This window comes from Euleptes europaea, chromosome 3 (genome assembly GCF_029931775.1).
Source record: "Euleptes europaea isolate rEulEur1 chromosome 3, rEulEur1.hap1, whole genome shotgun sequence".
In the NCBI taxonomy this organism is placed as follows: Eukaryota; Metazoa; Chordata; class Lepidosauria; order Squamata; family Sphaerodactylidae; genus Euleptes; species Euleptes europaea.
Window position 1 is genome coordinate 27,995,782 of NC_079314.1, and position 27,803 is coordinate 28,023,584.

General features: G+C 49.0%; 1 protein-coding gene across 1 annotated transcript in view; it reads left to right on the plus strand.

Moving 5' to 3' along the window:
- The window catches only part of MAP7D1 (MAP7 domain containing 1), an 80,165-nt gene extending 52,713 nt beyond the window's left edge, over window positions 1-27,452 (plus strand). Inside the window, exons 6-18 of the mRNA XM_056846229.1 lie at window positions 5,018-5,128; window positions 11,425-11,547; window positions 12,697-12,839; window positions 14,115-14,236; window positions 14,760-15,010; window positions 15,512-15,698; window positions 16,973-17,153; window positions 18,596-18,700; window positions 19,490-19,543; window positions 20,180-20,243; window positions 21,233-21,341; window positions 24,116-24,312; window positions 27,343-27,452. Of these exons, the coding sequence (XP_056702207.1) occupies window positions 5,018-5,128; window positions 11,425-11,547; window positions 12,697-12,839; window positions 14,115-14,236; window positions 14,760-15,010; window positions 15,512-15,698; window positions 16,973-17,153; window positions 18,596-18,700; window positions 19,490-19,543; window positions 20,180-20,243; window positions 21,233-21,341; window positions 24,116-24,312; window positions 27,343-27,353 (1,658 nt within the window). The 3' untranslated portion in view covers window positions 27,354-27,452. The remainder of the gene's footprint in view (window positions 1-5,017; window positions 5,129-11,424; window positions 11,548-12,696; window positions 12,840-14,114; window positions 14,237-14,759; window positions 15,011-15,511; window positions 15,699-16,972; window positions 17,154-18,595; window positions 18,701-19,489; window positions 19,544-20,179; window positions 20,244-21,232; window positions 21,342-24,115; window positions 24,313-27,342) is intronic.
- Window positions 27,453-27,803: the final 351 nt, after the last annotated feature.

The following is a 27,803-nucleotide window of genomic DNA, read 5'->3' on the forward strand; positions in this document are numbered from 1 at the left end:
TCACAGACACTGCCAACGTGTGCTAGGCCAGGATGTTTGTAGGGTTGTGAGCAATCTGCAACTTACTGCGCAAACGTGGAGGAGCTCAGTATCCATTGTGGAATTTTGCATTCCAATAATCTAAAGTTGGTTTTATGGCCGGTTTTTTGGAGGGTGGGTTTCTAGTCCTCGTGATTGTGGAGGAAAGTTTAGAAGGGTGCGTGCAGTTTCCGATACAAGCTTAGAAACTAGAGGGGAGCTGGAAAAGGACTTCAAAAGGCAATCAAAGGGTGAGAGAACCATTTTCCTAGTCAACTATGGTGCATAGCACTTTCTGCCAGGTGAATGAGCACGGAAACTTTACAAAAGTTGTTCCTGGTTAATTGTAGAATACAAATGACTAAAATATCTATTTCTGAGTAGACATGTCAGTAAAACTGTTTGTGGATTAGTAACTCCTGTGGGGTTATTTACAGGACTCACATCAGTTCTGATCTTCTAAAGCCCTGAACAGCCAGGGATATGTGTGTTATAACAATAATAGCATTTGCATAGAACTTTACAGCATTCAAAGCACTTCACAGAATGATCTTCTTGTAACCCTTAAAACAACCCTGTACTGTAGGCCAATAGCATTATCTCCATATGACCAAGGAGGAAGTAAGGCTGAGAGACAGTGGCTATCGTGAAAGCCGCCGAGTAATCGAATGGCTGATGCATAGGGTTGCCAACCTCCAGGTAGTAGCTGGAGATCTTCTGCTGTTACAACTGATCTCCAGCCAACAGTTCACCTGGAGAAAATGGCCACTTCGGCAATTGGACTCTATGGCATTGAAGTCCCTCCCCAAACCCCGCCCGCCTCAGGCTCCGCCCCAAAAACCTCCCGCCGGTAGCAAAGAGGGACCTGGGAACCCTACTGATGCAGGATTTGAGCCAGGGACTTCCTCATTCCTAGCTTGGTCTCTTAACTGCGGTGGTTTGACAGCTCCGTTCTTTTAATCGGTGCCAGTGTATTAGACTGCGTTAATCCACTGCAGGATTTGATGTGGACAGGAACAGAGAGGAATGAAGTTGTTGTTACTGCAGCTCCAGACAGAGAAAGAACTGGACTGTAAACTATGCTCCTGTTTAAAACTCTGCTTTCTCTTTTATTTTGATGCCTAGCATTAAGGACACAACATTAACCACTGCGCTATACCTGAGAGTATGAGAAAATATATATTATGCAGTAAAATAGTAGGAATTACTATAAACATCAATGCTGTGGGCATATATGGTATGCTTTATTAATATATGATGGAATTGGTTAGTGATTGCCTAGAACTATATTCAGGCTAGGGTGAGCAGAAAAAATTCTTTTCTGTGTGAGCAGAAAAAAAAGGAGGAGGAGGAGGAGGTAGCTGAGAGAGGGACCAAGAAGAAATGAGTACCCGTTACTGTAATGGGTGCTTCACAGGGAATGTGTCAGCTAGGCAGGTAACAAAGTTGAAAAGTCACAGGTATTGGAGACCAGGTAAATAAGCGGAACTGATGACCAACTAAAAGGTGTGCTGGGAACGAGATGTAACATGTTACGTCAAACCAATGAAATGGCAAATTCATCAAGGTAGAAAATGTGATGCACACACCTATTGTCTTCTTTGGAGATGACTCCCTTGCGTCAGTCTGTTCATGGCCACGAATAAACTTCATGTTCCTTCCACTAAGTGGGTGTTGTGTTTGGGTTCAAAACAGCACCAGGCAGACGAACCTGAACCCCAGTTTGGGTATTAGTTCACTATCAGGGAGTGCCTCTCACATGAACACGTGAAGCTGCCTTATACTGAATCAGATCCTTGGTCCATTAAAGTCAGTATTGTCTACTCAGACCGGCAGAGGATCTCCAGGGCCTCAGGCAGAGGTCTTTTGCATCACCTCCTTGCCTTTAACTGGAGATGCCGGGGATTGAACCCAGGAATTCTGCATGCCAAGCAGATGCTCTACGGACTGAGCCACAGCTCCTCTCCTCATAAAAGGTCTCTCCCTCTGATAGTGGCTCAGAGGTTACTCCATCCCATGTTTTTGTTGTAGCAAATGGAATGGTCTCCTAAGGATGCCCCAAATTCAAAACACCCCTGATCCTTGGGATGGTGAAAAAAACCTCTCACTACCAAGTGTCTACTGAGGCATGTGATATGTTAAACAAATTTTGGTTTAATAGGACAATTCAATTGTTCTCTCTCTTTTTGTGTGTGTGTAGTTTGATATTGTAGCTGCGTTGGTTGCTTCTGAGTAAATCAGCAAATTTGTGAAATGAAGGATAGGGCCTAAATTATGCCGATGTCTTGGAAACATGCCCTTTGACCTGGAAGTTCTCCTGGTCTTAGGTGTGTGTAGGGGTTGGTGGGTGGGTTGGTGAATCAGTGGTGATAAAAGAACCCATCGTGAATGCTCAGAGATCATCTTTTTTAATACCCTTTGTTGGTGAACTGCATGGCTGAGCAGGGATTTGAGCCTGGGTCTCCCTAGACCTATGCCCGGCATGTCCTGTCCAGAAAACAATTGTGCTCAGAGGAAATGAGATCGATGCTGGTCCTCTTGCCCGTTAGGTGCCGGATTTGGATGTGGTTGTATTAATATCTGTTCTCCGTTGTCCCTCTTGATTGTGTGCAACGTGGCTGTTTTTGTACAACTCTTGCATTGACTGTTCAGCCTTCCATGTGGAACACAGATTCTTCTCTGTCGCACGTTGATAATGATGTTGTGTCCATTGGTTACAAAAGTCCACCGCTGAGCAAGACTAGTTTTTTCCCTCTGATAGGCTGATGGCAGAGATCCCTAACCTTGTTGAGCATATGGGACATTTGTTAATTCTGAGAACAGGTAGTGGGTGCCACCTTAAAATGGCTGCCAGGGGAGAAGAAGGGTGCAGGATACCACAAAAGGCTGCCCGGGAGGGGAGTCACAGAGTCTTAGGAGAGCAGAGGTAGCTGTTTCCAAAGGCCTGCTTCAGGCGGACCCAAAGGAGATGTTTCCTGAGCTCCTCAGAAGCAACTCCTGGTCCAGTCAGGTGGATTTCCCAAACCAGAGTTGGCAGTCCAAGGTGGAGGATAGCCAAGATCAGCTCTTTGCTTCAGGGAAGAAAGAAGTGGGCAGGAAAACACAACACAGGCGTCATGGTGCCCAGAAGTGCCATGGTGGGAACCTTACGAATCTTTTGTTACTTATTGTCGAAGGCTTTCACGGTCAGAGTTCGTTGGTTCTTGTAGGCTATCCGGTCTGTGTGACTATGGTCTTGGTATTTTCTTTCCCTACGTTTCGCCAGCAGCTGTGGCAGGCATCTTCAGAGGAGTAACACTGAAGGACAGTGTCTCTCAGTGTCAAGTGTGTAGGAAGAGTAATATGTAGTCAGAAAGGGGTTGGGTTTGATACTTTTTGCAGGACAATGATTCAGCTCAAACCCAACCCCTTTGTTAGCATCTGTTTTTTTAAAAAATACGGTAGAAAAATACTGCCACTTAAAATAGTTCACCCTCTCAAGCTTGAGGCGAAAATCTTTCCATAACTATGCCAGCCATAAAAAATTTCTTCCAATATGTCCTTGATACTCAGACTGCACAGCTCAATGTTGTTAGGAAGGCACTCTAGAGCAGGGATTCTTAAACTTTTTCCACTCGCGACCCCTTCTTGTCCAAGAAATTTTTACGTGACCCCAGGTATATAGGTATATAAAACAGGTATACAAATCAAACATTTACTGATAATAAATTATAAAGAAACCTTTTACCGTTGCCAAATTTTTCGCAACCCCCATATTCAGTTACGCGACCCACAGTTTAAGAAGCTTTGCTCTAGAGCCATCTTCGGGAAGGAAATGTCAGTTTTGCTGGCCATCTGGTGGGAGAAGCAGAGCCTTCTGAGTAAACGGAGGGCAAAACGTACGGGGCAGAGAGTTTCAGGTGTGGGGACGGCGCGCTTGTGCCTATGATGCTCTAGGGGTCCTTTCGTGGACCTGAGACGATAAAAGGGGCTTTGTGTACCCTCTACCAAATGGCTGTGGGTAAGAAAGTCTCCACCCATAGCAGCCGACATAGCCAGCCTACCCTCAGGCTAACCTACCTTGTAAGGATAAAATGGAGAATTATGTAAGCAGCTTTGGGTCCCCATTGGGGAGATAGGTGGGGGTATAAATGAAATAAATAGATAAATGGATGTGGCACCAACAAATGTTCATTGGAAAGGAAAGGATACAACCATTTATCCTAGCGGACCAAACCACACAGTTGGCAAATAGGAATGGGATTCCCTGTCATGGACTCCCCAAATCTTGCATTTTTTGTATGGGAAAACCCTTGTGAGTTATGTTCAACAAAAACAGTCCAGGGCTGGCTTTTTGTCTGGCTTCTGAGCATCACAGGTGACACACTTGAGGAAATACAAATCTGCTTCCTGCCGTTCTCCCTCTTCTGCCTTGTCTTTGCCATGATCGTAAACATTTTGTAATGTGTCCAGGGACTCCAGGAGCTTGGTATTTTTAAAACCTCCTTTTAAAGCTTTGATCTTGTGCACACTCACCCTAGGAGTAAGCCCCACTGAATCAGTGGGCTTTGCATCTTTGTAAATCATGCAACAGGATTGGGCTTGTCGGTCTGCTTGGGCGAAGGAGGAAAAAAAGGTAGCCGGGTTCTTTTATGTTTGGCTAAGCTGGGCGTTGTGTTGCAAATGATGAACGCGCCAGTGACTCCACCACGCTCTCACCCGCCACACTTGGCTGTGCCTTAGATGCGACGTGAGCACATCTGAGCCGCTGCATGGCCGTCAAGCACACGCAAGGGTAGTGACATAAATCAGCACCTGTACGGGTGCACGATTTTACTTCAGTGTAGACACAACACAGTCCGGCGGGAAGTGGCATACCTGTACCCCTGAATACCCCAGCAAGTTTCCCTTTGCTTCTCCCTCTACCGCATGACTCCTGCCCTTTGCCGCTGCATGCCCACATGTCTGCCGGATCCTGGCCCGCTGCCCTTAACGCCCATGTGTCTTTTCCCTCTCGTAGGTACAAGCAGGTGCTCCCTCTCTGCCGTAAATCTCCCCAAACACGTGGACTCTATAATCAACAAGCGCCTCTCCAAATCTTCTGCCACCCTCTGGAACTCACCCAGTAGAAGTAAGAGACACCCCCCCCCGGGGACACCCCGCAATGTTAAGGAGAAGGGTGGGGTAGGGGGCAGTACTAATTTTGGATTCACATCCCTTCCTACCTGAGAAACTCAGGTTGGTTTAAAAATTGAGAAAACTGATTTTAAAAGATACATATAATGCGATATAGCTAGGGCCGGGTGTGCCTGGTGCCATTCCATACAAGCTAAGGAGATACTTGACATTCAGCAGTTGGGGGTGTTGGTTTCCCATTTTTAAAACACACAGGTTTCAAGCTCTTAGGATTGCTGAGACAGGCTAAAAATGTGTAGGCAGTGTGTTTGCAGTTTTTGGGGCTGAGTCTCAGTAGGATTTCTAGTGCCCAATGGGAGGGCTTCGTCCCCCTGCATAGCTTTTGAGGGGCCTTTTATAGCTAGCAGAAATATGATAAAATGTGCAAAACAGGCAAGACTGTGCAGACTGGTTTAATTTGCGTCATGTGTTCATGGTGCCAAACTCTGGTTTCCATCACATGGAACTTGGACTGTGTGTGTATGTGTGTGTGTGTCTGTGTGTTAAGTGCTGTCAAGTCGCTTCCGACTTACGGTGACCCTGTGGATTAATGTCCTCCAAAATGTCCTATCATTAACAGCTCAGGTCTTGCAAACTGAGAGCCGTGGCTTCCTCTGTTTTGTCAATCCATCTCATGTTGGTTCTCCTTTTCCTGCTGCCTTCAACTTCTAGCTTTATTGTCTTTTCCAGTGACTCTTGTTTTCTCATAATGTGACCAAAGTAATATAGTCTTTAGTTTAGTCATTTTAGCTTCTAGGGAGAGTTCAGGCTTGATTTGTCTTTTCGGTGGCCCGTAAAACTCTCCTCCAACACCCCATTTCAAATGAATCAACCTGGACTACCATGCTGCCAAATTCTGAGGCATCTTCATGTAGGATATTTAGCAGCGGGGATACCCACAGGCCTCAATATCAGCTGATTAAAATGGCATGTCTTCATATCTGGTTTTCATCCCTGCCTCTAGATGGGATTGGTATTATCTCAAAGTGAGCAGCAACATATGAAGTTGATAGATTGAGGGATTTTTTAAGGGCTTTAGATGTCCCCTGCCCTGGACATCCAAAATAATAAACCCCCATCAAAGAGCAAACAGTCGAGTCCTGCATTTCCCGCAGCCCCCTATTCTACTTATGGGGAGAGAATAAAGGCCCTGATGCCAAGGAGGGATTTCCCCCACACTTCTTGTGCCAAGCTGCTCCCATATCCTCTATCTGGACGCTACTTTAAAGTTTTATATTCTTGCCACACTTGCAGCTTTTTCCTAGACAGGGGAGAGGTCTCTGCTCCTTCCCAGCTTCCCATAGTTAATTCCAAGTTTGGCAGCTGCCCAAACACCCAGTCTCGGTGCCCTCTGCCAAGCCGCCCTGGTCCCCAAAAGGTGTGTATGAAGGTTTTATGTTAACTCCCAACCAGTTAAAGGGGAATGACATTTTCCTGTTCTTGCCCGGAGAGGCATGTGTTGGCACCGCTGCTGTTCCTGCTACCAACCCGTGAAGCTGCTTTATACCACATGAACACGTGAAGCCACCTTATACTGAATCCGACCCTTGGTCCATCAAAGTCAGTATTATCTACTCAGACCAGCAGCGGCTCTCCAGGGTCCCTTTCACATCACCTACTCGCTTAGTCCCTTTTGGAGATGCTGGGGATTGAACATGGGACCTTCTGCATGCCAAGCTGATTCTGTACCACTGAGCCACCGTCCCTCCCCTACTGAGTCAAGTTCTACTGCTTAAAAAACCCGCAAATGCTCTGTGGGTGCTAGGTGCTGTCTCAGAAAAAGTGAGACCCATCTCTGCACAGATTTGTGTTACCATCTCATGTCAGGCAAGAATGAGAATTGATTTGGGTGAGAGAAATGAAGGCCACTGTAAAGCAGGGTCCTAGAGCTGAATGTGTGGCTAGTGCTGGGGAAATGTTGCAGGAGGCCCTGATCCAACTGGCTGTGCACCCCCTCTTTCCAGCTAGGGGAAGGGAGAAGGATAATGTACTTGACAATTATATAATGTATAGAAGCAGTGTTGCTAGAATAATCTCTTCTGCTTGCTCTTCTTGGGGGTAAGGTTTGGAGGGCTCCAGGCAGGTTTTTGGCACCGAGTCAGTGCTGGGTGGGGTGTTGACATGCCTCCCCCAAAAGGGGCAGATGCTAACAAGATGGAGCTCTCTGCTATCATTGCCAGTGCCTGCCAACTAGCAGGAGCTCTTTAAACGGGGATACGGTAGGGACATGATGCTGGCTGCCTCGTCACATCACGTCCGGTTTTAAAAAATGGAAGTGACATAGGGTAGCTCTAGGAATTGCTATGTTAAACTCTATGGTAACGTCATTCTCGGAATTGCCAGAAACCAGCAATTCCTAGAGCTACCCTACGTTCTTCCTGTTTTTTTGTGGGTTTTTTTTGCCAGAAGTGATGTAACATCGCAACTGGCGTATTTTTTTTCCCTGCTGTGAGCAGGGGGTGGGGAATTTCCTGCGCTGATCGCGGGCTTGGCAACCCTACTGTCTGTATATATATTTCGAAAATGCGTATACTGCCTCTCTGCCCTGATTCAGATAGCCCAGGCTAGCCTGATTTCATCAGATCTCGGAAGCTAAGCAGGGTTGGCCCTGGTTAGTACTTGGATGGTGGACCACCAAGGAAGTCCAGGGTTGCTACGCAGAGGCAGGCGATAGCAAACCACCTCTGAACGTCTCTTGCCTTGAAAACCATACAAGAGGGATCCCCAACGTTTTGAGCTTGTGGATTCCTTAGGAATTCTGATATAGGGCGGTGAGCACAACCACAAAATGGCTGCTGCAGAAGGCGGAACCAACCACAAAATGGCTGCCGCAGGAGGTGGAGCCACACATACATAGGAAGCCGAGGTGCAGGGGAGAAGAAGGGTAATCAAAATACATTGGAAAGAGGGGTGAGAGGGAATAAAACCAAAGCTGTGGTAGGGAGCTGCCGCTGAAAACAATGTTATTTTAATCTGCATCGCCGATCAGATCTTCAGTGGCAAATTGGAAGCCCTTCTGAGCAAGACCTCCTCCTGGCACTACCCTTTTTCTAAAAACCCTCGGTGGATGCCCAGAATGGTGTTGGCACAATGTTGGGGACCCTGCTTTACAGAGGCGGCATAGGTTGGCTGTGACTTGACAGCAAAAATAAACCAATAAATAAAAACGGTGCCTCTCCAGACCTGTTTGAGGCAGGTCACAGCAATAAATGTGTATAAAAACTTGTGCTCGGTCAAGTCAAGCTGATGGTCTGCCTTAGCTCTGGAGATCTGTATTCATAGAATCATAGAGTTGGAAGGGACCACCAGGGTCATCTAGTCCAACCCCCTGCACAATGCAGGAAATTCACAACTACCCCCCCCACACACACACACCCAGTGACCCCTACTCCATGCCCAGAAGATGGCCAAGACGCCCTCCCTCTCAAGATCTCCCTGAGGTCATAGAATCAGCACATTGCTGACAGGTGGCCATCTAGCCTCTTCTTTAATAACCTCCAGGGAAGGAGAGCCCACCACCTCCCGAGGAAGCCTGTTCCACTGAGGAACCTCTCTAGCTGTTAGAAAGTTCTTCCTAATGTCTAGACGGAAACTCTTTTGATTTAATTTCCACCCGTTGTTTCTGGTTTGGCCTTCTGGGGCAACAGAAAACAACTCTGCACCGTCCTCCATATGACAGCCCTTCAAGGACTTGAAGCTGGTTATCATATCCCCTCTCCAGGCTAAACATACCCAGCTCCTTCAACCTTTCCTCATATTCTGGCAGAGGATTCCCCCCCTCCCTCATTCCTCAATCCTTGTAACTGAAAACGGTAGGAATTGAACCCAGAACCTCCCATGTGCAGTTACAATGCCGAAGTTCACAGGCAGTGCCTTCTCACATGAACACATGAAGCATCCTTATACCGCATCAGACCCTCGGTCCATCAAAGTCAGTATTGTCTACTCAGACTGGCAGTGGCTCTCCAGAGTCTCAGGTGGAGGTCTTTCACATCACCTCCTTGCCTAGTCCCTTTAACTGGAGATGCTGGGGATTGAACCTGGGACCTTCTGCATGCCAAGCAGATGCTCTACCGTTGAGCCACAGCCCCTCCCCAGCCCAATGTATAAGCATATTCTCCACGGCCCCCGCCAGGGCTCTCAGGGCCTGGCCATCCTAAGGGGGTCAAGCGATGCCGGATCTCTCTCTCAGCTCCTCTCTCATGCTGCTGCTCAGGATAGTATTTCCTCCCGTCGCTGTTTTTGTTTCCCGGTTGCTTAGCGACGATTAAAAATACCCCGGGCATCTAAACGAGACGGCCGAGGAGGCCGAGGGAACCGCCTGAGTCTGAGCCTGCTGACGGGCCCCAGCGGGGATTGTTCATGGGAGTGGAATTGGGCGTTGCCCCACGGCAGGGTCAAGTCCGACAGTCATCCTTGCGCATGCCTGCGGGGTGTGTGTTTTGCTTTGTAAAGGAGAACATCCTGTCAAAGGCTCAATAACTCTCTCTCTCTCTGTGGTTTTTTTAATCATTCACATTTTCCGGATGATTTCGGCTAAAGACAGTTCATACGAGGATTGGATACGTTGGTGCCGCGTCCCGTCCCCGTCTCCCCACACCCCCAATTTCCTGTCATCCAAGTCACAGTTCAGAATGTCTGTCTGTCTTTGTTATCTAATCCTCTTTTTTTTTTAATGAAGGCTTTATAGCAGACCTGGGAGGACCTATGAAATGTAATAAAATTGTGGTAATGGTAAAATGCTATGAGCCTCGTGGCGCAGAGTGGTAAGCTGCAGTACTGCAGTCCAAGCTCTGCTCATGTCCCGAGTCCGATCCCAACGGAAGTCGGTTTCAGGTAGCCGGCTCAAGGTTGTCTCAGCCTTCCATCCTTCTGAGGCTGGTAAAATGAGTCCCCAGCTTGCTGGGGGTAAAGGGAGGATGACTGGGGAAGCCACTGGCAAACCACCCCGTAAACCAAGTCTGCCTAGTAAACATCGGGATGTGACATCACCCCATGGGTCAGTAATGACCCGGTGCTTGCAAAGGGGACCTTTACCTTTTTAATGGCAAAATGGCAGCTCCTGAAAATGAGGAATTCTTTCCGTGAAATGGTCTAGTCCTGGCAAATCTTCCAAGAGGAGAAATCCTGCCATTGTGAGGCAGCGACTGACCCCTCTGTGTCCTCGGATGTTTCAAGTGTCTGGGTTTTACTCCTACGCCACGAGCCGGGCGCATCTGTCCCTATTGCTGCTTCCCGCCCTCATAGTGAAGTTTGCTGAGGCAACCGAGGGCCACAATCTCGACATGCATCAAGGCGGTTGACCAGATCGTCTGCTGACCTGTGAGAGTCAGCGTTGCATTTCCAGACTACCATAGAGGCCCATCACTTCTGGGGCCTCAACTGAGGAGGAAAGAAGCCGCTTCTTTTTAGCGCCATCTGAGCTTGGACCCTGACCTGGATGGCCCAGGCTAGCCTGATCTCATCAGGTCTAGGAAGCTAAGTAGGGTCAGCCTTAGATTAGTACTTGGATGGGAGATCAGTAAGGAAGTCTGGGGTTGCCACTCAGAAGCAGGCAATGACAAACCCCCTCTGTTGGTCTCTTGCCCTGAAAACCCCTTGAAGGGTCGCCATAAGATGGCTGTGACTTGATGGAGCTTTCCACCACCACGCTCAGATTCTGCATCCGACGCAACCAACGTCCCTTCTCCCCTGAGAGGTCCCTTGTTCCTCGACATCTATCCTTGGCGGGTTTGGGGGAGACAAAATGCCTTGTGGACGAACTCTGCAATGGAAAGGTGATAGGGCTGGAAATTAGTCTCCTTCTCCTCGGGCTGATCCAGCATGGCCTTTCTTATGTTCCTGGGAGAATTTAGAACATAAGAAAGGCCATGCTGGATCAGACCACGGTCCATCAAGTCCAGCAATCTGACCACACAGTGGCCAACCAGGTGCCTCTAGGAAGCCCACAAACAAGATGGGTGCAGCAGCACCGTCCTACCTGTGTTCCACAGCATTTAATACCATAGGCATGCTCCTCTGATCCTGGAGAGAATAGGCATGCATCATGACTAGTATCCATTTTTACTAGTAGCCATGAATACCCCTTTCCTCTATGAACACGTCCCCTCTAAATGCCTTAAATTTCTTTGGAATTTCTTTCGAAAACTGTGGGGGAGCAACATGTCAATTAGCTCTGAGACTCTCGATAAAGGAGGGCCGGTTGGGCAACCTGCCTCATTAGAACTGTCCCCTCTCTTTTTCCATCACCAGACCGCAGCCTCCAGCTGAGCCCCTGGGAGAGCAGCATCGTTGACCGGCTCATGACACCCACGCTGTCCTTCTTGGCTCGCAGTCGGAGCGCCGTGACACTTGCCGGCAACGGCAAAGATCAGGGTATGTGAGGTGGAAAGGCTGAAACCGTGTGGGGAGAGCCCCCCCCCCCTTGGCTGAATGGGCGTTTGAACCAGAGTCCTTTTAGTGTTCAAACCCAATTCAACCTTCACCGGCATCCTTGTTCTTCTGCCACTCTCGAGTCCAACATCTGAATTCTCCCTTGATACATAAACCTGTATTTAAACTGCGGGGGGGAAAGGAGAAAAAGAAGAGTTGGTTTTTTTTATATGCCGACTTTCTCTGCCACTTAAGGAAGAATCAGAGTGGCTTATTATCACCTTCCCTTCCCCATAACAGACACCCTGTGAGGTAGGTGGGGCTGAGAGTGTGACTTGCCCAAGGTCACCCAGCTGGCTTCATGTGTAGGAGTGGGAAACAAATCCAGTTCACCAGATAAGCCTCCGCCGCTCATGTGGAGGTGTGGGGAATCAAACCCGGTTCTCCAGATCAGAGTCCACTGCTCTAAACCACTGCTCTTAACTACTACACCACGCTGGCTCTCTAAAAGAGCCACTTTTAGAAATAGAAGAAGAGTTGGTTTTTATATGCTGACTTTCTCTACCACTTAAGGAAGAATCAAACCAGCTTACAATCACTTTCCCTTCCCCTCCCCACAACAGACATCCTTTGAGGTAGGTGGGGCTGAGAGAGCTCTAAGAGAGCTGTGACTAGCCCAAGGTCACTGAGCTGGCTTCACTTCTTCGTGGCCTCTGTACAGCATGCTGGTGGTCTCTGTGCCTGCATAGAGCAGGAATTTCTAGTGGTACCATTCTGAAACAATGTCCATTGTGGAATTTCTAGTGGTACCATTCTGTCCCCCTCAATAGATGCCACCTCAGCCGGCACTTTCCTAAACGGGGGGGGGGGGGATTTGTGTCTCCCTGCTGTGCCCTTTCTCATCCGCTGCAGCAGCAGCAGCAAATGGTTGCCTTTTTATGCTGTGTGTTCTCAGTTTATTTAAATGGGATTTGTAATGTTGGGGTTGTGGAGAAAAGTGGGTAAGAAATACCGGAGGAGAAATTAATTTTCTTGTTAGGCTTCCTTCTGAAATGTTGTGTCTGCTCCTGGGCCTCATCCCTGATGAGATAAGGCCCAGGCTCCCTGGTTGGCCTGCTGACAACCCCTGTCTGTCCATTCTCCATGCAACAGTGCCTGTGTGCCCCCGCTCAGCTTCCGCCACCCCCATCAGCCCCTGTAACAACCAGCGCCCGCACCACCGCTGCTCGGAGCGACGGCGGCCGGCAACCAGCAGCCCAGACGTGACGCCCCGGCGCAAGGCCGACGCCTCCCCCGTAAGTGACTCTGAGCTCTCCTTCTCCATGACAGCAGCCGTATCCAGGTTCTACACCAGGGAAGCCCATCGGGATAGGAGCTGAAGGGCCCTCCGGTTCACCGCTGTGTTCCCAACGCTCTCCTGCCTGAGGTTTCTGGAGTGTTGACAAGCAGAGCTTCCTCTGTCTGACAGGCTCTGCCCTTGTGACGATAATTGTATAGAAACTGTTGCTCACATTTTATTTTATTGCAGTTTCTACACAGAATCTCGTAATGAGCTCCTAAGCTCCCTGTTGGTAAATAGACTGAATGTCTCAGACTCTTTTAACGTTCTCGATTTATTGAACAATTGTTCGCTCCAAAGATTGGAGACGGTGGCACAGTTTTTAAAAGTTTGTTTTAAAAGCCCACCAGACAGCTAATTAGGTGGCAGTATCAACAAACTGTACTTCTAGATGTAACCGCCTTTTAACCATATTATAAAGGGCGCCTTTTAACATTTCCATTCCTTTCGTAACCTTTTGAATTGTGTTTGTATGCCAATAAAGGAATGATGATGATGATGTTGACAAGCAGAGCATGATGGGAACAGCCCTCTTTGAGGTTCTCCTTGCTCTCATCATCATCATCATCATTATCAAGTCTTTATTGCATTAGCAAAAAAAGCCATAGCAACAGTACAGAACGAGGTGGAAATTCTGTCAAAATAAAATCGATAGCATTAAAATTAGTAACATAATTTAACATAGGTTCTTGTAGGTTATCCGGGCTGTGTAACCGTGGTCTTGGAATTTTCTTTCCTGACGTTTCGCCAGCAGCTGTGGCAGGCATCTTCAGAGTAGTAACACTGAAGGACAGTGTCCTTCAGTGTTACTACTCTGAAGATGCCTGCCACAGCTGCTGGCGAAACGTCAGGAAAGAAAATTCCAAGACCACGGTTACACAGCCCGGATAACCTACAAGAACCAATGAACTCTGACCGTGAAAGCCTTCGACAATATAATTTAACATAATTTGAAGAATCAAATATTTTCCATAAAATATTAAAATGCAAGTACAAAATCATCATTAGAATATATATCCGATAATAGGAAGGAAAGGTCACACAAGCCAGAGACAAATAAAAGATGACAGGTGACCCAAGGTAGAGTGATTATTGGTCAGAGGTATTATGGTCTCTCTCTCTCACTGCTCTCTTTCTAATATTGTGGCGTCGCTGCCTCTGAACATGGAGGTTCCATTTTAGCGGCCAAGTCCGTTTCAGTTCCTTTGTCTCCCTCTCACTTCATCTTCAGAAAAAGAAAGAGAAGAAAGACAAGGAGCGGGAGAATGCCCAAGAGAAGAGTGCCCTTGCCCTACGCAAACGCCAGTCTATGCCCGCTGGGCAGGCTCGCCAGCTGCGCACACCTGAGAGCAGGTAAGAGCAAAACAGCCTCTCTCCTGCCCCACATCGAAGAAGGTTTCCTGCCATAGCAGCAGTGACCATTTCAACCAGTGACTACTTTGGAAGGAGGGTGTCAAAGCCCACTGTTTGGAAAATCTGGAAATAGTCTCATATATGCCCCCAGAAGGGGGGGCCATGGCTCAATGATAGATTATCTGCTTTGCATGCTGAAGATCCCATAATGTCATGCTGCATACCCGTTCTCTCCAGGATCAGAGGAGCTATGCCTATTATATTGGGTGCTGTGGAACACAGGCAGGATGCTGCTGCTGCAGTCGTCTTGTTTGGGGGCTTCCTAGAGGCACCTGGTTGGGCCACTGTGTGAACAGACTGCTGGACTTGATGGACCTTGGTCTGATCCAGCATGATCTTTCTTCTGGTCTTATGTTTAGTGGTCTGGGCTGCAGCCTGGAATAGGGTAGAGCTGCTTGGCTTTTGAGGCCAGGCCCCTTCTCCTCTCCCTCCTCCTGACGTTTTTGTGCTTGTCCTCTGGCAGCCCGGGCCCCAGGCCGAGACCCGCCTCTCCAGCAATTGCCAAGCAGCGCCCAGCCTCGCCTAGCACAGGCCCCAGTTCTCCGCACCGGCCAGGCCTGACCCGCAGCGCCCACTCTTCGCCCAAGGTGCGACCCCGCAAGGAGCACAACAGGCAGCCGAAGGTCCCAAAGGGTGAAGAGAAGGAACGAAGAGTATCCTCTCCTGCTCCAAGTGAGACCCCCAAGGCCACAGCCGGCAGCGAAGTGGCACCAGGTGAGGCCCTTTGGACTACAGGGGGTGGGGCCTTTGTGTTTTTCTGAAGGAGATCACTGATAGCTTAGAACCCCAGGATTACCCAAGGAGCCAGCGTGGTGATGTGGTTGAGAGCGGTGGTTTGGAGCGGCGGACTCTGATCTGGAGAACCGGGTTTGATCCCCCACTCCTCCACATGAGTGGCGGAGGCTAATCTGGTGAACTGGATTTGTTTCCCCACTCCTCCACATGAAGCCAGCTGGGTGACCTTGGGCTAGTCACAGCTCTCAGCCCCACCTCCCTCACAGGGTGCCTGTTGTGGGGAGGGAAAGGTGATTGTAAGCTGGTTTGATTCTCCCATAAGGGGGTAGAGAAAGTCAGCGAATAAAAACCAACTTTTCTTCTTCTACATCCTGGGAGGGAATCGAAGATACCGGAAAGGATGTTTGAATCTGACCTTCTGGGATTCCCCTTTCCTTCTTTGTGGGGTAGTCTAATCTCTATGTTTGGGGTATACTGCAGATACCGCTAGCCCCTCTGGAACGGCCAGTCCCGTCCCTGCTGCTCCTGTCACCACGCCAGGCAAACCCATGGCAGGCACCACGGACCGAGAAGAGGCCGCCCGGCTCCTTGCTGAGAAACGGCGCCAAGCACGGGAGCAGCGGGAACGAGAGGAACAAGAACGCCGGGAGCAGGATGAGCGGGAACGGTGAGTCCTCGGGCAGGAGATTCCACAAGGTTCTAGTCCTCATGGCGGCACCAAGTGTGTGGGCAAAGGGGATAGGAAACCTTGTGGTGCCCAAAACTGAACATAATACTCTAGGTGAGGTCTAACCAGAGCAAAGTGATACCATCACTTCACATGATCTGGACACTATACTTCTGTTGATGCAGCCCAAGATCGCATTTGCCTTTTTAGCTACGGCATCACACTGCTGACTCATGTTCAGTGTCTCCTGCATGGCGAAACACTAACTGTGGGTTCTTACCATGTCTGCATATTACCATGATATTTTTACTCTGCTTAAAAAATAAATAAAAAGTGCAAACAGCTTCCACTTGCAAAACGTGGCCTGACATTTTGGTGGAGAACTCAGATTGCTTTTAGTAACTGCAGCTAGCGAGTCGAGGGTAGCAAGTTGGTCTTAGGCGGGCTCATAAACCTGCTTTCAGGGTCTGAAACCCAGGAAGTGATGACAGTGTTTCTGTACATGTTCAGAATGGACATTCTCCCAATGTGGAGGAACCACAACCAGGACTCTGAACTTGAGCCAAGGGCTTCCAGAGCAGAGGGTGAGACCCTGTCTGGTCAGCTTCTTCCTAGATGGTGGGAAAGTGCTGTCAAATCTCTGGCGATGTATGGCAACTCCATAGGGTTTTCAAGGCAAGAGAGAAACAGAGGTGGTTTGCCCTTTTTTGGCTCTGCGTAGCAACTCTGGCCTTCCTTGGTGGTCTCCCATCCAAGTACTAACCAGGGCCAACCCTGCTTAGTTTTTGAGATCTGATGAAATCAGGCTAGCCTGGCCCATCACAGTCAGGGTGCTTTCTCCTTAGCAGATTTACCACGGTACAGATTTCTCCCACCCCGGTGGAACCAGCCCCATCTCTCTTGCCTGCTGGTGCCAGCGTGGTGTAGTGGTTAAGAGCGGTGGTTTGGGGCAGTGGGCTCTGATCTAGAGAACCAGGTTTGATTCCCCTCACAATCGGCAGAGGCTAATCTGGTGAACTGGATGTGTTTCCCCGCTCCTACACATGAAGCCAGCTGGGTGACCTTAGGCTAGTCATACTCTCTCAGCCCCACCTACCTCCCAGGGTGTCTGTTGTGGGGAGAGGAAGGGAAGGTGATTGTAAGTCAGTTTGATTCTCCCTTAAGTGGTAGAGAAAGTCGGAGTATAATAACCAACTCTTCTGTGTGCCCTCTGTTCTCACCCTCTGTTTGGGATGAAGCTGTTTGTGTGAAGGGTGTTGTTTGCTACTCGGCAGGCGGCTGGCGGAGGAACAGGCCCAGCAAGAAGCCAAGGAACGGCTCCAGCAGCAGGCAGAGCTAGCCCGGCTAGAGGAGGAGCGGCGGCGGGAAGAGGAGGAGCGTGCCCGGCAAGAGGAGCGCGAAGCCCAGGAGCGGGCCCGAGCGGAGCAGGAAGAGCAAGAGCGGATGCAGAAACAGGTGCGTTTGCTGGGAGGGAGTGACCGGAAGCACAGGGGCTGGTGGGAGAGGGGGAAAGATTGGTGTTGGGTTGGGTTGGGGTTTCTGTCAATGTACAATGAACAGTCTGCCAAGCCAAATGCATCCACCAGGGATGTCTGAAGGCCTGCCAGGAGCACCTTCCAGGGACCGCGGGGGTGGTTTGGGTTGCCAACCTTCAAGTGGGGCCTGGAGATCTCCTGGGATTACAACTGATCTCCAGACTACAGAGAATAGGTCCCCTGGAGGAAAACGACAACTTGTGAGGGCAGATGAACACATGAAGAAGAAGAGTTGGTTTTTATATGCTCTCTACCACGTAAGGGAACATCAAACTGGCTTACAATCACCTCCCCCTCCCCCAACAGACACCCTGTGAGGTAGGTGGGGCTAGGTCCCCTGGAGGAAAACGACAACTTGTGAGGGCAGATGAACACATGAAGAAGAAGAGTTGGTTTTTATATGCTCTCTACCACGTAAGGGAACATCAAACTGGCTTACAATCACCTCCCCCAACAGACACCCTGTGAGGTAGGTGGGGCTGAGAGAGCTGTAAGAGAGCTGTGACTAGCCCAAGGTCACCCAGCTGGCCTCATGTGGAGGAGTGGGGAAACCAACCTGTTTCACAAGATTAGCATCTGCCACTCATGTGGAGGAGTGAGGAATCTAACCTGGTTCTCCAGATTAGAGTCCACTGCTCCAAACCACCGCTCTTAACCACTACACCACGCTGGCTCTCATGAACACATGAAGCTGCCATATACTGAATCAGACCCTCGGTCCATCAAAGTCAGTATTGTCTACTCAGACCAGAAGTGGCTCTCCAGGGTCTCAGGTAGGGGTCTTTCACGTCACCTACTTGCCTAGTCCCTTTAACTGGAGATGCTGGGGATTGAACCTGGGACCTTCTGCATGCCAAGCAGACGCTCTACAAACTGAACCACAGCCCCCCCTCCCCTTGGCATCACCCTCCCCAAGTACTACCCCCATATCTCCAGGAATTTCCTGAGCTGGCGTTGGCAGCCCTATGTGGGTCATGAGTTCCTTCTTAATGTCCAGAAGGTAGGAGACAGGATGGGGTGTCACTGCCATCCAGTGGTTGAAATGGGTTATGCTTCCTGAGCTGGAAATGGTGCGTGTCTGAATTTCCTTCAAACAAACGGGAGTTTTGTGAAACCTTTTAAGGTGCCACAAAACTTTATTCTGGCATAACTGTTGGTCTCTGAGGGGGGTGGGGTAGGGTTCCCAATCTTGTTGAACCTGTGGGCAGTGGTGGATCTACTATGGAACTAATGAATCTTAAGCTTGAGGGTCCCTAATCCTGGAGGGGACCTGAAGCAACTTTTTCTTGGCTGGCTCTGCCGGGGCTGGATGTGCGCCTTGAATGCAGCTGCAGCATTAATCTCTCCTCCTGTTGCTTGCAGAGAGAGGAAGCCGAAGCCCGAGCACGGGAGGAGGCAGAGCGCCAGCGGGTGGAGCGCGAGAAGCATTTCCAGCGGGAGGAGCAAGAGAGGCTCGAGCGGAAGAAGGTAAGCGGGTTGGGTCACCCTGGTATACGAGGAACTGGGAGTGGGCAGTTAAACCCGAAAAGTCCAGGAAGAGTTTTTATTGGATGGATAGATGAAGCAGAGGGAAGACAGCAAATTAAATGTAGAAGAGCCCAAGAGAGAATTATTTTTAGAAAGCTGGCGTTGTCTGCACTTCAATATCACATCTATAGAAAAGTGATATCGGGTAGCTCTAGGCATCACTGGAAACTCTGTGGTTTTACCATAGAGCTTCTAGTAATTCACAGAAGTACCCAATATCATGGTGCAGAAGATGATGTGGCCCTCCATATCCCCACCTTCAAAGCTCCCACTGGTTGCCAGGCAGACATCTGGGTATAGCCTCACTACCCACTTATATTGGGTTTATACCACTTCTGACTCATAGCTTCTCCCGAGCATCCTGGGAAGTGTAGTCTGAGGAAGTCCTGAGGAATCTTTAAGAGATCCTCAGCCTCTCTTTCTCTTGTCCATTTTCCCTGAACAAAAATTCCCATGATTACCTGTGAAGAGGGAGTAATTAATAATCCAGTTTAAGTAGACAATGCCCAGAGAGAAGCAGAACAAGGACAACCATTTGTATAGATTGACTTGCTGAAGAACAGCTACTGTGGTGCTGAACTTCATCTGGCAAGTTCAACTTGATAATGGTAAAATAGTCTGAAGTTTGGGGCTTGATATACCTCCAGTTATTACTCCTGGAGGTCTTAAACTAGTACCAATTGCATGTGGCGTGCCCTTTAGACATGGCAATTTTCCTTCTTTGTACAGCGGTTGGAGGAGATCATGAAGAGGACGCGGAAAGCAGACGGAGCTGATGCCAAGGTGAGGACTCCCCACCCCATCCCACAGGCAGGATGCTGCTGCTGCAGTCATCTTGTTTGAGGGCTTCCTCGAGGCACCTGGCTGGCCACTGTGTGAACAGACTGCTGGACTTGATGGACCCTTAGTCTGATCCAGCAGGGCCTTTCTTACGTTCTTATCCCATCACCATTCTGTTCCTGTAGCGCAGCATCCACAAAGATGTGGTAAAGGACTTCATCTGAAGTCGTTTGTTTTGACATCGTGGAAGGCATTTTGGTGCCCCTCCTCACCAATTGTAGCAGGGTGCAAACCTTCCTAGTGTTTATATGCAGTTCCCAGGCATTCCTCTAAGGCGTGCTTCCTGGTGGGTTGTGCCCTGGGATCAGATTGGCCAATCTTCCGCACTGCTACTTTTATTGGCACCCAAAATGCAATTTGAGGTAACAGCCTTATCTTGCCTTGTGGCGAGGTGGTGCGTTGGAGATCTTGGCAGCCCTCTGGCGTGGAAGGCAGGGTCCCTCCTCTTTCTCGAGCACAGGCTAGGCTGTGCCCTGAGCTCCCTGATGCGCTAGTTCCAAACCTGCTCCCTCCATGGTCTGTGGGGTTGGTTGCCAGGTGGATGTACTTATGGGGGGCTTGTGGGGGTTTTTTTTGCAGAAGAAGGAAGATAAGAAACTGGTGAATGGGAAGGAAGGGAAACAAGAGGCCGAACTCAGTATAGGTAAGGGTTGCCCCGTCACACCTGGTTGCTCTTTGCAACAGTATCGATTGTAATAATCTTTGAAACAAAACCATGGCTCACTGGGGTGTTTTATGCACGGCTGCGTCACTCGCCGTCACCCCTCCCACGACTTCGGGTCTTTGTGTTGATTATGCATGTCGTTTCTGACCGACAAAGGTCGCCTCGCTCTCCCCCTGCATTTCCCCGCGTTTTGCCCTCATTTTCAGAGACCTGTTTTATCTCAAATTTGAAAACAAGGGCAAAATGCGGGGAAACGCAGGGGGAGAGCGAGGCCTGGCAGGATGATGGCGGTACGTATTTTGGAGTGAAGCTGTTTCCGCAGGGTTCTATAGGCCCCACCAACTTGGGTCATTATCCCAGACAGAAGAAGCGACAGCTACCTGTTCCCCCCCTCCCAATTTACCTCTTTCGACAAATTTTTGCTTAAAACTAAAACTGCCAGCGTGATGTAATGGTTAGGAGCGGTGATTTGGAGCGGTGGACTCTGATCTGGAGAACCAGGTTTGATGCCCCATTCCTCCGCATGAGCGGCGGAGGCTAATCTAGTGAACTGGATTTGTTTCCCCCCTCCTACACACGAAGCCACCTGGGTGATCTTGGGCTAGTCACACTCTCCCAGCCCCACCTACCTCACAGGGTGTCTGTTGTGGGGGAGGGGAAGGTGATTGTAAGCCGGTTTGATTCTTCCTTAAGTGGTGGAGAAAGTCAGCATATAAAAACCAACTCTTCTTCTTCAAAGGGTACGAAAATCTGACTTCTGGTAATAGGAGATAGATGGCGTAAATGAATTAGTTTCGCCTGACGTGACCTCCCAGGTGACTATAAGGCTGTGTGTTTCTGAGAAACCCCAAAGAACTCTGAGATGGACAGAGAGGAGGGGCTGAATCTGAGACCCCCTAAAACAGGTACTACTATGGATGCAGAAGTCTTCGATGGCATGTGACAGGCTCCTTTTTCTGTGTTCTCAGATGGTGAAAAGCGGCCCGGAAGCCTCCCCAAGGAAGAAGAGCTGCCAGAAATGCAGGCCTTAAGCCCAGCTACTCGCAAAGTGCCGCCTCCTGAGGGAACACTGCACAGGTATCATGTCTGGGGGAGACAGCCTGCTCCAAATGGAAAGGGGGCCATGGCACAAATGGTACAGGAGCAGCGTGGCTCTGCACTTGGCCAGGGCCCGCTCCCACACCACTCCCATAATGTAGGAGTGCTCAAATCGTGTGGGGTAGGAGATCGTGCAGCAAAGGCCCTCAGAGGCAAGAGAGGGGTGTGTGTGTGGGGAGGGGGGATTGGTGTCGGTGGCACAAAGTCCTGGGGGGGTGAAGAGGATCCCCCAACAAATACCAAAGCTCAACTTGCTTTGAGTCTCAACCCTTGTCATGGATCAGCTCCCTTGTTTTAGCCAGTTCATGCCGTCTCCTTGGGTCAGAACAAGATTAGCAGGGGGGGGGGGGGCATGAGCTGAAGGTAGGACTAGATGGCCTGTATGGCCCCTTCCAAATCTCTCAGTCTATGATTATATCTCTCCAGCTGCCATTTCCTGACATGTGTTAAGGTTGGCTGTTCTTGAGTTTCCGTGATCTTATTTCATAGAATCATAGAGTTGGAAGGGACCACCAGGGTCATCTAGTCCAACTCCCTGCACAATGCAGGACATTCACAGCTACCTCCCCCCCCCCACACACACACAGTGACATTTTTACCCCACCCTCCCCAGCCCGAAGCTTTCAAACTCAGAAATAAAACTCAGCTTTCAAACTCAGAAATAAAATCACTAAAACCTTAAAATATAATTTCAATCCATTTAAAATAACCCATATCAGATTCAATAAATAGGGGAGTAGTACTCCCCCCGATGGTGCTAAAATCACAAAACGTTGTCTGCAGTACGATAGATGGAACTGACCTCCCCCCAGTATGGGGGGAAAGGGCTCAGCAGCAGGAGAAGGAAAAAGGATGAGGGAGGCCAGAATGTATAGAGAGAAACCGTTGCTGGCCTCAACCATAAGCCTGGCGGAATAGATCTGTCTTACAGGCCCTGCAGAATTCTTGAAGGTCCCTCAGGGCCCTGATCTCACTCCAGAGGCTATTTCACCGGGCAGGGGCCAGGACGGAAAAAGCCCTGGTCAAGGCCAGCCGGACTCCTTGGGCCGGGGACCACCAATAAGTTGTTATTCTGCAAACGTAAGTTTATCTGGGGAACATACCAGGAGAGGTGGTCCCGAAAATACGAAGGTCCCAGATCCAGATCTCTGGAGATGCTCCGGAGGGGAACGGCCGCTGCACTGTTCCTATAGCAGAAGAATCTGCCCATAGATGATGGAAGGGCGGTGGGGTGGGCTTCAGGTGCCGGCGAGATGAGTCCCTTTGCTGAGAGCTCATGGGCAGACATGGGGGCTGCAGTTCAGAGGTCGTCTTGTAATTTTTCAAGGCGTAAGAAGTGTGTGTGTGGGGGAATGAGTTTTTAATTTAACATTTATTTAAAACATTTATATACCCACCTTTCTCCCAGGCATCCCAAGACCCAAGGCCAATTTCAGGTGGATAAAGTATAGAGTCTCCGTAAAGATTGAGAAAGGCATAATGGGATATTGACAGGGTAATCCCGAGCAACGTTAAACATTTGCAAGCCCACTCAGTGGATTTAAAAGGGTGTTGCTCAGCTTAGGACTGGAAATGATGAAAAACGGAGATTGCTTTTCTCTCATTTGGGAAGGAGAAGACAGAAGGGAATCAGTAGGGTTTTCTTAGGCCCTTTTCCCCAGGACTGTTTGAAAGCCAGTGGTGTAGTAGTTAAGAGCGGTGGATTCTAACCCGGAGAACCGGGTTGGTTTCCCCACTCCTCCATGTGAGGCCTACTGGGTGACCTTGGGCTAGTCACAGTTCTCTCAGAACCCTCTCAACCCCACCTGCCTCACAAGGTGTCTATTATGGGGTGGGGGAGGGGAGACGATTGTAAGCCGCTTTGAAACTCCTTTTGGTAGAGAAAAGGAGGGTATAAAAAAACCAACTCTCTATTCTCTTCTTTTCTTATACACAAGCATGGAATTTCATGTTGGTTACAGATTTCAGTCCTTTGTCCTCAGAAAAGCAAGTCGCCAGTCCCTGTGGTTTTAGACAGGCCTGAAAGTGTGTGTGTTTGTATGTGTGTTTGTGGAGATTTTGAGTGGTCAGGAGAACCTTGCATAGCCCATTTGTTGAGATAGATTGCGATAAATCGTGATCTTGTGGGTCATAAATTAGACACACACAAAGTTCAAGACACATTGCTTTCTTTCAGTAAATATAGAGGTTTGCTATATATAAAAAAGAGGATAAACTTGGAATATAAATTAATAACTCATATCTACAATTTGTTTCCTAAACTCATGCCAGCACATGGCTAAAGGGCTCTAAGGCTTAAAACACCGTAAAGAATATAGTTAACGTTATCTACTCGAGGAAGAAGAAGTGAAAAGAAGTAAGTCTCTTCTTAACCAAAACAGCAGTTCAACTGAAGCTTCTAGGATCGTGCCAGAACATCACAAGACCAATAGCTCTTGATCGGACCAGTCGACACTTGCCAAGTGGCTAGCGCCATCCCCCTGAGTCAGTGTAAACGAAACACAAACATTGGACTCTTTTTTTAATCCTGGCAGAGACAAAACTCATAGACGAATTCCCAACACCTTTGCTCTATCCTATGTGCAAATGTGGCAAATTTATACTACCCGCCATCACTGGCGAAGAACATTAAATTGCCGTGCAGAGGTTCACACAGCCTCGCCTTCTCATTGCTTAGATGCAGGCCTGGAATTCAGAGCTCTCATCCATGATTGATGTGACCACAAGACCCTTTTCCCACTTCTCCCCTGCAGCTCCCCCGTGACCCCTGCTCTCTCCCTGGTGAACGGCCTGCAGACCAGCAAGCACGAGAACGGGTTTTCTTCCACCAAGGAGCCCGGCAGCCGGGAGCACTCCGCAAGCCCCGGGCTGAGCATGGCTGGAGAGACCATCCTGCCTTTTGCCAACAAGGGCAAGGAGCCCTTCCTCGCCAAGGCCCCACAAGTCACAGGTAAGATGCTGCCCCGTGTCCATTCCAAGACCTGAATGCAAAGCGTGAATTCGGCCGCTAAGCTATATCCCCCTCCCTTCTGACCGTGGCGTTGTCTAGCAAGCAGTGGGACCAGCTTCTTGGGATCACCAGGTCTCCACAATTAGGAGGATGCTGGTCTCTAGTTCTAGGAGAGCCAGCATGGTGTAGTGGTTAAGAGCAGTGGTTGGGAGCAGTGGACTCTGATCTGGAGAACAGAGTTCAGTTCCCCACTCCTCCACATGAGCGGCAGACGCAAATCTAGTGAACCAGATTGGTTTCCCCACTCCTATACAGGAAGCCAGATGGGTGACCTTGAGCCAGTCACAGTTCTATTAAGAGCTCTCTCAGCCCCACCTACCTCACAGGATGTCTGTTGTGGGGAGGGGAAGGGAAGGTGGTTGTAAGCCGGTTTGATTCTGCCTTAAGTGGTAGAGAAAGTCAGCATATAAAAAACCAACTCTTCATCTTCTTCTAGTAGTCTAGCTTGAACACATGCAGGTCCCCTCTGATCAGGAGTCCCAGCAACACATGAACTGGTGCTCCAGGTTCAAGCTGTGTTTGCTTATTTTATTTGTTTATTTATCATTTGCCGTCTAGAAAAAAAAGACAGCTAAGGGGAGAGAGGTTTATAAAATTATACATAGGGTGGAAAAAGTAGATAGAGGGAGTTTTTTTTTTCTCCCTCTCCCAGAATATTGGAACTCGGGGTCATTCAATGAAGTTGGTGGGCAATCAATTCAGAATGTACAAAAGAAGGTGCTTCTTTGCTCAACAAGTACTCAACCACTACGCCACTGAGAGCCAGTGTGGTGTAATGGTTAAGAGTGGTGGTTTGGAGCGGTGGACTCTGATCTGGAGAACCGGGTTTGATTCCCCACTCCTCCACATGAGCAGCGGACGCTAATCTGGTGAACTGGGTTTGTTTCCCCACTCCTACACACGAAGCCAGCTGGGTGACCTTGGGCCAGTCACATTCTCTCAGCCCCACCTCCCTCACATGGTGTCTGTTGTGGGGAGGGGAAGGGAAGGTGATTGTAAGGCAATTTGAGGCTCCCTTAAGTGGCAGAGAAAGTCGGCATATAAAAAACCAACACCACTTCTTCTAATTGAATTTTGGAATTTGCTACCCGTGGGCAGAGATGGCTATGAGCTTAGATGGCTTTAAAAGGGGATTAGGCAGATTCATGGAGGGGAGGTTCCTTCAATGGGTACCAGCCATGGTGACTAAAGGGAATTTCCATATCCAGAGGCAGCAAACCTCTGAAATACCAGTGTCAGCTAGGAGGCAGTGTCAAAGGGAAGGCCTTGGCCTTTGTGTTTGTTGGCTCTCCAGGGCAGCTATTTGGCCACTGTGTGAGACAGGATGCTGGACTAGACGGACCACTGGTGTGATCGACCAGGGCTCTTCTTATGTTCTTATCTGCCTTTCTCGGTGAGACTTGAGGCGGATTATGTGATTAAAGCCATGCAATCGGAGCAGCAAAAGACCACCATAAACTATGCAATAAAATCAGAGAGTAGTACACTAGAAACTGCCCTGACCTGGATGGCCCAGGCTAGCCCAATCTCGTCAGACCGCGGAAACTAAGCAGGGTCCGCTCTGGTTATGACTTGGATGGGAGACCACCAAGGAATTCCAGGGTACTTACCAGAGGCAGGCAGTGGCAAACCACCTCTATTCATCTCTCGCCTTGGAAACCCTGCGGGATCGCCTTAAGTCAGCTGGGACTTGATGATACTTTCCGCCACCACACTAAAAAACTGCATAAACAGTATAATTCATACAACAATGAATGAGAACTGGAGAACAAAATCAGAGAAATGGCACAACAGGATAACATAAACGGCAAACATCTATAGACCTAAAAGGGCACCCAAGGCAATTTCTCTACAATTTACCAGACAATCTGTGTGTGTGTGTGTGTGTGTGTGTGTGTGTGTGTAAAGTGCCGTCAAGTCATAGCCGACTTATGGCGACCTCTTTTTGGGGTTTTCATGGCAAGAGACTAACAGAGGTGGTTTGCCAGTGCCTTCGTCTGCACAGCAACCCTGGTATTCCTTGGTAGTCTCCCATCCAAATACTAACCAGGGCTGACCCTGCTTAGCTTCTGAGATCTGACGAGATCAGGCTAGCCTGGGCCATCCAGGTCAGGGCAGACATACAATAGAGGAAAAAAATATAAATAGAAGGCAAAACCTGTTATTTCAGCAGTTCCGTTTCAAAATGCAATTAGGCAATATGAAAAAAAAACCTTCACTGGAATACTCCCTGTGAGGGGGCAAGAAATTGATTCTAAAGCTCATGGTGCCACCACCAAGCAGAGCCTGCCCTGAGCCCTGTGTGATTTTTGGTAACAGGCATTGATTCGAGCAGAGGCAAGGCCTTCCCAACAGATCTCCAAGAATAGAGGGTCTCCTATGAGTATGTTCCCATGGAAAACATTGCCCTGAGTTGTCTTTGTGTGTGTGTGTGTGTGTTTTTTTTTAAGGCTAACACCTGAAATTAGTCATGGCAGGATACTATTCACATTATCAGCCTGACCTCCTTCACAGTCTAGATTCATTCTATCTGCAGCCCTTTGGCCATTTATGCTTGGTAATTAGCAGAGTGTTCCAGGCTGAATTGCCCCACATATCTTTTTTGAGTTTTTCATGGTGAACCATCATTCAGGAAGTGACTGTGAAGCCAGCGCATACCTGCTTCGCATTTCTTAAGAGCCCCGTTAACGCAACCTTTTGTGTTTGCTCCGCCACAGCAGCGAAGAATCCCCTCAAGGAAACATTCAAAATCACAGTGGCGCGTTAGCTATGCAACCGGCGATTGCTAATGGCTATGCAAACGAGCAGGCGAGTGGGGTGGTGGTGGAATTTCTCCTTTTACATCGGGACAGTGAATAGTCATTTTAAAGGTTGCATTTAAAAAAAGAGCTTTGAGCTAGCTTCAAAATTGACCCTGCATAAATGGCCTTCATGTCTCTGATAATTTTTTAATCTCTCCTCCGTTTCCAGAGGTTCTGTAAGCAACGATGCCCCCTCTCCCTCCCCCAAAAGGACGGGTGCAACCATGTGCCAACTGCAGGCTTACATCCAACCAGAAGATCAGCCAGCAGCTTCCCCACCTACAAGGATCGATGAGGCGCGGGGAGCCAGGCTGGATCGGGACGGCCCAGCCCCACAGACTCTCTCTCTCTCTCATTCTCTCTCTCATTCTTTTCTTGTTTGTATTATTATTTTTTAACATGCACCTTATCAGACTGACCCCTACTCATACTTCATCCCACAAGACTATATAATCGCATAGTTATTTAACTGGCTGGGTTATAAAAGGATGTGAATAATGTACATAAAGATCAGTGTTAACACGGATTGCGCCAGCAGCATCGCCGGCGGGGCCTCGCTGCCCCTCACCACGTGTGTTCACAGGAGATTCCTTTGGGACTTTTTCTTTTTTGTTTTGTTTCAGATGTGGG